This window comes from Tachysurus vachellii, chromosome 1, assembly GCF_030014155.1.
Source record: "Tachysurus vachellii isolate PV-2020 chromosome 1, HZAU_Pvac_v1, whole genome shotgun sequence".
Lineage (NCBI taxonomy): Eukaryota > Metazoa > Chordata > Actinopteri > Siluriformes > Bagridae > Tachysurus > Tachysurus vachellii.
Genome location: NC_083460.1, coordinates 29,002,206 through 29,015,576, shown reverse-complemented (window position 1 = coordinate 29,015,576; position 13,371 = coordinate 29,002,206). Strand labels below are relative to the sequence as shown.

At 36.1% G+C, this 13,371-nt stretch overlaps 1 protein-coding gene across 2 annotated transcripts; it reads right to left on the bottom strand.

The window, feature by feature from the left end:
* Nucleotides 1-5,546: 5,546 nt before the first annotated feature.
* LOC132853653 (vitellogenin-like) lies at nucleotides 5,547-13,009 on the bottom strand. Of its 2 annotated transcripts, none has more exons than XM_060881564.1 (27): nucleotides 12,874-13,009; nucleotides 12,722-12,742; nucleotides 12,481-12,632; nucleotides 12,140-12,391; nucleotides 11,888-12,049; nucleotides 11,654-11,802; nucleotides 11,037-11,187; nucleotides 10,772-10,929; nucleotides 10,517-10,682; nucleotides 10,288-10,413; nucleotides 9,930-10,148; nucleotides 9,633-9,850; nucleotides 9,429-9,526; nucleotides 9,214-9,338; nucleotides 9,011-9,112; nucleotides 8,792-8,911; nucleotides 8,409-8,595; nucleotides 8,220-8,322; nucleotides 7,937-8,122; nucleotides 7,542-7,798; nucleotides 7,154-7,455; nucleotides 6,758-6,802; nucleotides 6,606-6,671; nucleotides 6,278-6,481; nucleotides 6,031-6,173; nucleotides 5,788-5,926; nucleotides 5,547-5,702 (listed from the first exon to the last, which is right to left on the bottom strand). In XM_060881564.1, exons 1-27 carry the CDS (start codon nucleotides 12,911-12,913, stop codon nucleotides 5,568-5,570), a joined length of 4,026 nt encoding a protein of 1,341 aa, XP_060737547.1. In that variant the 5' UTR covers nucleotides 12,914-13,009; the 3' UTR covers nucleotides 5,547-5,567. The 2 variants fall into 2 exon arrangements, with proteins under 2 accessions (XP_060737547.1, XP_060737554.1); XM_060881571.1 differs by having other exon boundaries at nucleotides 6,606-6,656.
* Between the last annotated feature and the right edge of the window lie 362 nt (nucleotides 13,010-13,371).

The following is a 13,371-nucleotide window of genomic DNA, read 5'->3' as shown; positions in this document are numbered from 1 at the left end:
TATAAACAAAAAACAATAAATATTAAATATACTAAAACATTAAAATATCAAACATCCAAAATTAATAATTTTAAAAATGTTTGTATAATAATTTTGCAGTGTCTTTGTAAACAACTGTCATTTGCAAGTCATGTATAAATTATAATTTATAATATTTGAACAAAACAATAATATTATAAAATAATTAAATTAAAAAAAATTAATAATATGATGGACAAACATCAAATGATAATTGTTCTTAAATTTACAATTATTTTAACGTTGTCTTCATTGTACAATTTATGATATCATGTGTTAATTTTTTAAAATAAAAAAAATAACTTAATAAAAAATATTAGTTATCAAATTTGTAGATTTAAAAAATAATAAAAAAATGTTTATAAACAATGTTGTTATAATAAAATTTACTGAATGGTAACACCTAATTATTGAGAAGAATTAATGTCAACATTATAAATAAAATATATGTTATTCAATAATTAACTAAATATAAATTCTTAAACTTTTTCAATTAAAAAAAACGACTGTCATGTACACTTTTTGGTTGATACTACATGCAGATTTAATCTGATTCTTTTATAAAAGTGAAATACACAATTTAAAATTTTCGTAAGAGGAAACCAATCAAATTTGTCACTCTATACAAAAGATAGAAATTAATCTTTGCACATTCTGATATATTATTTACATCATATGTATTTGTAATTTTGTAGGCATTCATACCAATCATTATTAAATATATTAATGTATGATTAATTAGTCCACTTAATTTTCAATTAAATTGAAATATAATAATAGCTATTTGGTATTTCAATCATCATTATGAATACATTAATTTTGACATAACTATATCATACAATCATCTATCTATATGCATTATTATTATTTTTCTATGAAAATTTGTAATTTTTCTCATTCATTAAATTTTAGCTTATTTTATTCACTATATTAATTATATGATCATTATTATGAATTATATTATATATTTCTATCTTCATCTTCAAATTTTTATATTATTTATTACATTTCTATATAGACATTTATCAGTGCGTTCTTATTTTATTATATTCTCTACTTTTCCTTATTTAAGTACAACATTTATTCAACATTTTTATTATACTTATATAATGATCTTCATCATCTTAACACAATCGCAGATTTACACTGAATTATTGTTATCGACAAGGGCACTCTTATTTAATTAAAATCTATCTAGGAAAACAGACGTTTGGTTCTTTTCTTATCCTCTTCCTTAAGGTAATTGGAGCCTGGAATTATGGGTGACAAACTCATAAAGGTCAAGTATACCTCAAATCCCAATAGAATGTTAAGGAGTGAAGTGTTCAAATGAACTATTTATTTGAAAGGCAAAACGCGCAGGGATACAAACAGACATTATTCGGTAATCAATCGTAGCACAAAATGGAGTAATCAGGCACAACAGAAAAGTAAAAATGGACTATTTCATGAAAAAAAAGAATGCAATGGATTGAAACCCGGAAACTGTATGAAACAGAAGATACAGTAACTTTGAAAGGAATTGGCCACTAGAGACGGATAGCTCTGACAGGAGTATAGTAAATCGGAAACAAATTAATGGCATAGATCCAAGTCAAATATAGAACTCAAACAGGTAAGCTAAGTTATACTAAGGAAATCAATAACTGCGACTAAAATCACTCTTATTCCAGAAGCCAAGTTAACCACCTAATTCACAAAGAACAAATTTTGAGGAAGTAAGAAAAAATTTTTCTTCTGGAACAATTAAATGTATTAACTTCAGTCAGAGTTTATTTTCCATGCCACAGGACATATAAGTTACTAGCCACACAACTCCCATGAGTTAGGATATTCAGGATGAGACAGGATAAAAACAAAGTTCACCCTAAAGGACAACTTAAAGTGACTCTGAAAATGTACTTTCGAACATAACTAATACCTAAATCCATATAAAAGCCTCTGACTCAATAAAATTAAAGGCTAATCTTCCACAGGAATCAAGACTCATTAGACACATCTCCACGAAAAAAAGCGACAACATTTCCCCCCATTACTTTAATCGTAGTATGAATTCCTTTTAACAGCCCAAACAGCTGAAACCCATTGCCTCTGAACAAGGACGTTTCAGTTGAAACTAGGTTTTCACAAGTACAGGGTCCACTACGGCAGGATCCGATCTTAGTGGGCTAACCTTACAGTTGTAACACCAATAACTTCAGAAACTAAATAATAGGGGCTCCACGTGAAAAATGACCATAATCCATTTGCGGTAGAAGGAGTAATGAGACCAAGGTTTTACTACACACGCCAAGAGTGAACATTGCCCAAGAAGAGACTTACATGTTAGTTAAAGCAGGAACCAGCAGGTTAAAGCACAGGAAAGATCCTGTCAGGCTAAACAGTGTAGGATTGAGAAAAGTACAAAAGCTTTTTGACAGGAAGACAGACTTGGGAGGTCAAAATTTTTTGAATACAGCACAAAAGATAGAGATCCTTGGCCAAAAATTGATTCCTTACTTAAGGAAAGAAAGGCAATCGGTAAGTCCAAAACGGTGTCAGAAAAACCATGTAGTGTTTGAAAAGGAACAACATGTTCCTACAAACATGAACCTGCATTGATAGGTTCAAAATTCAAATGGATGAAAAAAACCTTATGGGTCCGATAGAAATGGTTCCTACCACAAACGAACACCTTTAAAGAGGACTTTGATGGCCGATATTAAACTATGGGAGCTGCTAAACCTCTATCAAATAGAAAAACACATCCTTAGAGATAAGACTTACTTTGCATGATCTAGTCAGCGGCAAAGTTTGAACCTTTAGAGGAGTGCCAATATCATTCAGGAAAAAACCCAAAACTTAAGCGTAGGAGGCAGACTGTACATGCACAGTATCGGCAACACTAAACCTCCCCAACATGTCCATTCACTCACTTAAGGAAATCTATTTTAACCCAACAAATTGGCTGAGGTGATTTTTCACCTTAAGGGAGGGGGGTGCCCAAGATGTTGAGGTACACTCAGTCATTAGTAGAAGGCTGTATTAGAATACAAGAAGATCGAACATTTAAACAAAGCTACCATGTCCATACCGTTAGTAGAGATAATAGATTTCATTGAAGCAAGGGTGGGTAAACTCAAGCTTCTAAAAATGTCAAGTCTTTTTCAAAAATCTAAGGACTTGCAGATTATGAAGGGTCGTGAAAACCATCGTCACCTCCAGTGTAAAAAGGAACCTGGGAGATCTATAGGATCAGGAAGCTACCAGTCCAGATACCAAGAAGGAATAGGAACGGGTTTCCCCTTGGTTATAGGGTCGGTCCCTTGGATTTAAGACGAGATCACAGTTTGGAAAGGCTGGCTTTAGGGACGATTGTTGGCTTTAATGCTGGTTTAACGAAATGGAAATGTTAAGGTTGGGGTGAAATGTGGAAATTGATAATTGTACGAAATTAGTAAGCAGAGTCGGGTTGACATGAGTGAAGGGTAAAATGACCCGAATGTGAGGCCCTAAAACAAGAAGGATGGGTAATGTATTAGGAATTGATGGTTATCCGACTCAAGGATTAAGATCACCTACTGTGGCGTGCAAATTGGAATTTCTATAACGGATGAAAAAAAAATAGTCCCCTAACCCAAGACTGGATGAGACTTAATGAAGAAGATGTAACATCAACAGTAGGATTCCCACCATCACCCATCGACTATTCATCGATGGATTTAAGATGCATTCGCTTGTTGGTTCCGAATTTCAGCCCACGTCTGAATACATTATGGAAATTATTTCAAGTAAAGGAGCTAGAATTTCGGGCTCCACCTTAAAAGATACGCAGTCAATATAACTTTTGCCAAAGTGGATCCAATTCGGGTTGCAATGCACCTCGTCATGTAATATGGTCCATGCATGACGGTTGATGGGACTGCGATTATTTTACAAAAGTACGTGTAGAAATGACAGACAGTTGGAAGGTTGTCAGACTTTAGGTTTCAGAATGCAGTTAAGACCGACGCAGAAAAGCGGAAGTTCAACATACGAAATGGCCATTGGCGTGTTCAAAGGTCAGAACTCAGTCAATAGAGATTCCAATACAGATCCAAGTGGGACATGTCATTAAGCGGATAAAACCAGTAGAAAAAAGGTGTCAAAAATGTTTCAAAGGAACAACGGAATGGACGGATTGTAAGAAGAACGTCAAACACGGTTTTAACTAAGTATGTTTAAGAGTATGAATGAACACAAGAGCCAGGGATAACACTAAAGACGTTACTCCTCAACGTGGTGTTGATTAGCATCTAAACAAGACATGGGTAGAACTCTGACATGTCACTCAACTTTGAAATTTTAGACCCCCCCCTTTTTTTTTTTTTTTTACGCCTTTAAAATATTCAGAACGAGTTCGCGCTGTTGCTCAAGTTACAGGTCCGCGAAGCAGATCCCGCTTATTATATTGCTACCTACCAAATAAATCAATAATTTGACACAAAAGGAGTTTATTGATTTAAAAACGATTGTATTGCTTCCGCTAAAGAAAATAGTGCGCTCCGTCTCTACGATTAGAATCCTGTGTGTCCATGGCAACGCTCTGATTTTCATGGCAACGGTATGTTATAGTTTGCAGCGGTCTGTTATCAAGAAATAAAATAGTGTGTGCGTAGAAAGAATTCGTCCACACGCCGCTCAAAAAAAATAAAAAATAAATAAATAATCCTGAGCGCAAGTCCACCCTAGGTCTAGGCAGGGTTTTTGTGTTAAATTATATTTCCTGTCGCTGCGCAGGCTCTTTTATTGTACATGACAGCTTATGTCCCGATGACCGGTCTTTCTTATTCAAAAGTGGTGACAGAAAAAACTCAGCACCCCCAACCTGAAACCTCTTCCCACGCCCCTGTCACAATCACATTATAACCAAAATGAATAATTAGGCTTAAAAGCAAATGTATATGTAAGGGAATCAAGTTTAACAATTACATTTAATATTGCTCCAAATATCATCAATAATGGTGTGTGCAATACCATGTATAATTTGCATTAAGTTGGTTTTATATATATATATATATAAATATATATATACACACACACATACACACACACACCTACAGTTTTGATCTTAGGCTTTTCATTAAGTTATTTATTTCCACTATAACACTTGTGTTCCTGATATTATTGCATTTAATGAGGCCTCGTTGTATTTATTCTTACAATAGATTCCAAGCTACAATTCTTTGACTAAAACTAGACTAAAATTAAAAGACTTTTAGTCGACTAAAACTTGACTAAGATACCTTGAGTTTTCTTTTGACTAAAACTAGACTAAAATGACGCGACTTTTAGTCGACTAAAACTTGACTAAAAAAAAAGATATGTGAATGACTAAATATGACTAAAACTAACAAGGACATTTGGCACAAGACTAAGACTAAATTAAAAATAGGTGACGAAATTAACACTAGTACAGATAATGAAAAGTAAAATAGCCACACACAAAGTCACAAAGTGCTAAAACATTTTTGCCTTTTGGATGCTCTTTATTTCATTTCACTTAATTTACATACTTATAATCAAATATGTCAGTTTTCTCTGTTATCATTCAGCCATTTTTCAACAATGGTACGAATGTCAAAATTCTGGAGAGCTGGAATGGTTCCATCTTGTTCAATAGGCAGTTCAATAGGAAGAGGCACATTTTGCTTTGACAGTGTCATCTGGGAGGTAAAGCACATTAAAAAGGTTCAATATTTATTTGCAAATATTAAACCATGCAAAGACTTTATTAGCCATAATTCTTACCTTTGGAATCCTACAAACAATGTTTAGAGACTTTTGAGTGGGTAGGGCAACAATTACATTGATCTGTCTCTCATTGTTATCAGCTCTGTCAGCATTAATTCCAGCAAAGGGAGCAACATTAAAGATGAACTCCCTTGCCCTGTTGGAAGAAGAATAATTTTTAAATATAATCAGAATTGTACTTTTTCATTTTTAAATTTTAAGACACAATAATACATTAGCTACTTTGATTATTTTTAATACCTCTTAACATAAGGGATATCAATAGCTGGGACTCTGTTCCAGTCCCATTCCAAACAAGCAGAAGGATGTGCCTCATGCAGACCAGTTTCAGCCTTGAAAGCTACAGAATATCCTTGGCACTGCTCTCCAATAGCTAACCTTGCCTAATAAGAGAATATTTGCTTAGCATAAGCAATAAATCATTAAATATATATTTTGTAAAAAGCATTCAAAAACTTTTTGGAAAGACGTTTGTGTTACAACTTACAGCGAATTTATGCTTGCTTGGAAGGATAGCATCAACACAGATCTTCCATTTGTCATTCTGAGAGATAGAGTCAAACACAACCTGTACTCTTGAAGTGGGTTTGTCCAAGTAAGCAGCAATCTGGTAGCCCAGCTTGTGGTCAGCTCTAACGGCGCGAGCAATGATGGCAAAAATGGGTGGAATTGAATCTCCAAGTATCTTAGACTGAAATTATAAACATTAACCTTCATAAATATTTACAAAAATAGCACATTGAAAAATTTAGGATGTTTACTTCTATTAATTTATATTTAATATCTATTAATTCATGCCACAAATGTTATTCTACCTTTCTCTGTATAGCCTCAATGCTAGATGAGCTGCTGGCCTTTGATGTTCCCTGTAATGTCAGGTACTAAAAAAGAAAATGTATTTATTGATAAACAAAGAAACAAACAAACAAAGAAACAAATAAATAAATAAATATTCTTCTGGAATTACCTGATCCTTATGAAATTTCTGGAACTGACGGTATGCATTTGTATTCTATGAAAAAACAGTAAATAACTAATTTTTCCAATGGAAAACATTGTAAATTGGAATAAATGACATGTACACAGCAAGGGAAAAGGGGGGAAAAAAAAAAGAAAAAAATCGCTTGTTTATTTTAAAAGATATATTTACACCTGAGAAAGGGACAAACAAAATGTCTCAAAAGAAGGGGTTTTATTTCTTCTTCTTTTTTATCTTCTTCTTCCTCCTCTTATTATTACTATTATTGTAAATGATGTCGACATTACACATGCTTATGATTAAGGTTTATGTTTGCTGAGTGTAGTGCATTATATAATGAATTAAGTAACAGATCCCTTATCCAGTCATATGGTAATGCTTTACCTTGCTCACACGAGCACTGGAAGAACTCATAGAGCTGCTCTTAGAACTCCTACTGCTGCTGGCACTCCTACTGCTGCTGGCACTCCTACTGCTGCTGGCGCTCCTACTGCTGCTGACAGAGGATGAGGAGCTGGAGTTACGCTTCCTCAGTCCAGCCTCCAGAATTTCCCTCAATTTCAACAGGATGGTACTTTCTTCAGGATTTTCAACATTAACAAGGCTGATTTCCTTCATAAGCTTCTCAGCTGCCTTAGGGCCAACTTGCATCTCGAGCTCCAGTCTTTCAAGGGTTTGTCCATCACCTAAAGCATAAACAACAGCATTTCTTTCATGTCTTTAAACTAATCTGAATTCAACTACAATCAAATATTTTGACCTCTTTATTTACCTCCTTGCACTGAAATTTTAGCTGAGTGCCGTCCAATAATATAATACAGAGGATTTAATGCCATAAAGCCAGCATTCTGGGAGTCAAACTCAAGACATCCTTTAATGTGAATATAAGGAAAAACACCACACAAGGACTTCTGAATTGAAGCAGGTATCAACCTTTCCGCAGCATCAGAGGACGCTGGAGGTGCCAGAGATACGACTCTCTCATTGGGGAGGTCCTCAACGTTTCTGGCCACAGCAACGGTCTCAAAGCTGAGGAAATAACAGTGAATTAACTTCTTGTTGGTAGTGTCTTTCTTTGTGTGTTTGAGCAAAATTTTGCTTTCTTCTTTATGATAATTGCTAATTCTTTTTTCATATACAGGTGAAATTATCACATCATTTTCTTACCTTGCAGCAACAATATGATCAGGAACAGCAACAGGCAGAACCTCCAGCTTTACATTGCCCTTTGGAAGGTCAGCTCTTATATCTACTTTTGCTGGTACAACAGTGTGTATCTTTCCTCTGGCCATAACAGCAGCCTGAATCAAGGCAGTGTTCACTCCAATTACAGCAAAAGTCTGGAGGGCAACGCTAAAAGCAAAATAAGGTTCATACAATGTCATATAACATTTCCAGCTCTATAAGACTGAAGAAAATCTGTCTGTAACTTGTTATTTTGAAAGTGTACCTTGGTCTGGCCTCAGCTTGCAACTGGAGATCAGTCTTCATCAACTGATCAAGAGAGACAGTCTCTGGATGCTCAGGTAAAGGAGGGGTAATAGTTGCCTTAACTAAATGAAAGGAATAATTTTGTCAGACAGTTGACTAAATTTACATGTTTGACATTTGTAGTTTAAAAATCATTATAAAACCATACCATTGACAGCTGCAGTAGCAACAGCAGCAGTGTAATAACCAAGCTCCATTGGCACACCAAGACAACTAGGCAGAATGCGACGCACTTCAGCTGCCAGCAGGGGCTTGGCATACTGGAAGGCAATACCTTTCTGCAATGCCTTAACAGCCTCTTTCAGCATTTCACGGCTTTGTGATCCGGTGGCAATCTGTAGATTGTGCATTACATTTGATTTTATTTTAATTGCAATTATTTATTTTAAGGGTATTGACACTATGACCTGTACATCAAGTCAAATCTAATAAATAGAATATTTATTTGTATGAAATATTTTACACTACTTTACATTTCAATCTTATAGAAGAGTTTTCTCTTGCTTAAATAAAAGGAATTAATTTAAATACCTGTGCTACTTGTTCGATGATGATTTTGTCAATGTTGGCAAAAGCTATTTCCTGTCCAAAGACTTTGACATAGATGGAAGCCAGTGGTTGATTTTCTGGCATAGACTTCCAATCCATCAGCTTGGTATAAAAACAGAAGAAAGGTGTATGTGAAACAATTGGTATAACTCAAACTACACAGCGGAAACATAAAATTGATAGATTTTATAAGCAGCTTACAGCTTTAAGGGTGCGCTTTATTTTAGTGATGCGGTCATCATTTTCATTCACAGCATGAGACTTCTGAAGAACTTCGTGTAGTCCTTCAGTTCTCACACCAACCTGGTTGACATAAATGAATGAATGTAAGTACCAGTGGTTGAAACAAGACAACATTCCAAATTCTTAATGACTTCAACATCCTTAAAGAGAGATATTTGTACCTCAAGTACATCAGCAGCAGCTCCAGCCAGGTAGGCTCGTGCTCTAGTCACAACAGCTCTGGGCAAGGTGGTGACAGCATCATTGATCAAGTAAGCACTACCAGCAGCACCAACCATGAATGGAGCTTGAAATAGAAAGTATAAACATTTGTAAATACAAAATTATTTTTTCCCACAAACATACAAATGCAATAATAAAAGATATTGAAACATACAGATATAGAGATCGAAATGGATAGCCCTGCTAAAATGATAGCTCAGTCTCTCCAGTTTGGGGCTCAACATCCTGATGGCAACATTTGCAGCGGCAGCCCTGCAGAATCAGTAAAAATTCGTTACTTAGTGGCTTTGATTGGAATCACTACTTACTTTTAGATTTACACCTATATGAATGAACTGTCCTAAAAAAATAGACTTACACATGCATATAGTCAGGGGCCATGCTTCTGGTCAGAGACTTGATATGAGAATAAGCAAAACTGACCACATGCATGTTGGTCTCCTTCTCTAAAGCACCAGCAACAGTTGCCATAAGGGCTACAGACGGTTTGGTCTCAAACAGCACAATACAAGCAACCATGCGCAGTTCAGGATGGAGTGCCTTGTCCATGAAAAGTTGCAGTGCCACTGGCTGAACCTACAACAAATAAAATGTTTAAGATGCTTGAACAGTCACCCATAACAACAGCTGTTTTAACACATCATCACATACTGACCATCTTTGGCTCATTCTTGGCAATGTTCCTAAGAGCCAAGATAGCATCAATCTGGACCCTCAGGGGAACGGCAGCAGCAGCACTTCCAAATCCAGGCAGGAGTTTCATGATGGTTTTAAGGCTGGCAGGGTGGCCGGCATTGCCCATAACTTTAAGAGCCAGTGTAATTTCACGAATCTCACCCTTGGAAATAGCTTCGGCAGCACGCTCATGAATAGGCTGATAATAAAAAAACAATAAATTAAACAGAACTTTACTCTTGTATTTGAGCATATAAGCAATTCTTCCATAATCGTATAATTGATTTTATATTTTGAAATTGTTTATACAAATGTGCATGAATAAACAGAAGCTTTACCTTAAGAAGATCAGCAGGACATGTAGGAACTTCAGAACAGTATTTGGCAATCATGGAACCATAGCCGAGCATGATAACTTCACGCAGCACTGGAATATTCTGGACTTTGGGGTTAAAAGCCAGATTCTGTTTGATGAGGAAAATATTGAAATATTTTATAATATCTATACAAGGTTCTTTTGGATACAAATACTTGAACTACATGATAAGACGTAAGACCTCCACTCACAGAAGTGAGGTGAATAGCATCTGGATTAGCTGTGGCCATGTGCAAAGCAACCAGAAGGGTCTGAGTGAGTTCAGGGACAGCGAGCTCATCAGCTTGAAACTTCTCCTTGATGAATCTCAATGCTACTGTTGTACCCACTACAGGAAGTGCATCCAAAATCCATCGCCTGCCACAAAAAGGATTTTAGAAAATCAAATAAACTTTACTTTAAACATTACTCTATTTTACTTTATAGTAATTTTTATACATCCTCACCTGTGAACAGGTTTGGTCTTGTACTGAGCCCAGATGGCTTCAATATCCTCCAAAGTAGCTACGCGCATGAGCTGGACAAGCTGGACAAACTTCAGAGGAGCATCCTCATGAGCCATATCCATGTTGTGTGTAACCAGATGCTGCAAGACCTCTACAATCTGTAAGAGAATTAAAGTTCTGTGTGTCAATTCTGTGTCAATAAAGTATGATAAGCTTTTTGTCCAAATGAATACAGTGAATGATTGTATTAAAAATAAACTAATACCTGGGCCTGTGCATTATTGATTTTCAGCAGTTGAATGGGGTTTTGAAGAATCTCAGTTGCAAATTCATACTGCAGGGATCCACGGTTCAAGTATTCACCCGCATGGGGAGCAACAGGGGCATTCTGTACTTCCAGCAAATCCAGCGTTTGCCTGAAATGAGAAATATCACAGAATTATTGAATTTCATTCATTCATTCATCTTCTACCGCTTATCCGAACTACCTCGGGTCACGGGGAGCCTGTGCCTATCTCAGGCGTCATCGGGCATCAAGGCAGGATACACCCTGGACGGAGTGCCAACCCATCGCAGGGCACACACACACACACACAATCACACACTAGGGACAATTTTCCAGAGATGCCAATCAACCTACCATGCATGTCTTTGGACCGGGGGAGGAAACCGGAGTACCCGGAGGAAACCCCCAAGGCACGGGGAGAACATGCAAACTCCACACACACAAGGCGGAGGCGGGAATCGAACCCCGACCCTGGAGGTGTGAGGCGAACGTGCTAACCACTAAGCCACCGTGCCCCCCAATTATTGAATTTGTCATGTAAAAATAGATATGAATTATACAATTATATGCTATAAATATAAGAGTATAAATCATACTTGGCTCTCATTTGAGCTGCTCCAGTTTGTGTATTTAAGAGTGAGAACTCATGAACTTCTTCAACTGTTGCCTCAGAAACCAGAGCACCAGTATCAGTGGGCTTCATGATGTAGCTGAATGTTGCAGTCCCAGTCAGACTCTTCAGCCTCTGTGATGAGGAAATTACACTAATAAGTTACTGAAATTGTAACTTTACCTTGAATAGACAGATCATATATAGCTTTACAAATTACCTGCTGGCATTCAACACAGGTTTCAGTGTAAGCTAAACCAATATCCTTTATGACTCTTTCGTGGCAGTTGGTCAGGTCTTTGGACTTTCTCACAGCAACCTGATGGGTCTTTTCATCCTCACTGATCATGTAGTGGGTCTTGCAGATTCCCTGAGTTCCAGCCTTTGAGAATGAAAAAGAATTAGCTAATATGCCAAGTATTGGATTTAGCTAATATGAATTCTACTGGTAATAATTATCACTCAAGTTTACCTCATGCAGCTCATACACATTCTGTGTATTCTTGAGGTTGAGTTGAAGAATGTTGAGGATACCTCTGTGCAGATTCAGAACAGTAGCAGAGACTCCAGCAGGGGCAAATATTTTACCTACCACACCATTAGCATACTCATATTTGATAGGAATTACAAGCTGAGCATTTAGTGCTGAGGTGAGCTTTGTTGCAGGATCAAAAGAATCCTGGGGCCAGATGCCAGTGTACTGAAAAAGCTGAGGATCTGAGAGCTGTGGGTAAAAAATATCTACATTTAGTTCATGTTACAGGCTAACCATGCATGTCTTTCTTGTTGACAACATGTGTGTCATAAATTTACCTTCATGAGGAAGGTATTCTGTGCTACAGCACTGATGAGAACCTTGCTGCTGACTTTTACACCAGCCTTGGCCAGACCCTCCTGAGGCAGACCTCCCAATAACAAACCCTCATACTTGTACACAAAGGTCTTTCCAGCAGCAAACTCTGGAACTGATCATATTGGAGAAAATTCATAATGTTATGATGTGTTACATTACTATTGTAATGTTTCTTTATTTTTTAAAGAAAACTTTACTTACCAAGGTTGATCTGATGACTCGCTAAATAAAAAAGAAAAATAATACACCATAGTGATATTATAAAGACTTTCATCCTAGTAAATGGTATTAATTCCTTTCTAGCAAATAAAATCACTCTAACATCTAATAATGAAATTTAAAAGATGACTTACCCACAAGGGCCAGAGTCAAGGCAAGCACAACAGCTCTCATGGCTGGTGGTTTGTGATGACTGCACAAAGAGACTGACTATTTATTGTAAATTATTTGCTGACAAAAGTCACTTCAAAATAGATCATTAACTAATCCCTAAATATTTTAATGTACATGTTTCTCAATCTGTTTGGTCAACCCAGCAATCATTTTAGGGCAGGTTGCTCCCCTATCATGTCATGTCAGAGCCAATGTCCATTTTTTTTTATTATACAAAAAAGTAATAATAATAGTTATAATACAAAATAATGTAAAAGTAATTATTTTTGTTGTTCTAATTTAGTTGTCTGATCATCTTACTAGGTTTGGTTACATGAATTTGTTCTGTTGTATATGTTTTTTTTATATATTTTGCTTAACTAATTGCTATAACTAAGACATTAAATCAACAGCATTTTAAAAGTCCTAATTCCCAAAAATAAAAAAGATTATTATAAAAGATACAACTGACAGGTTTA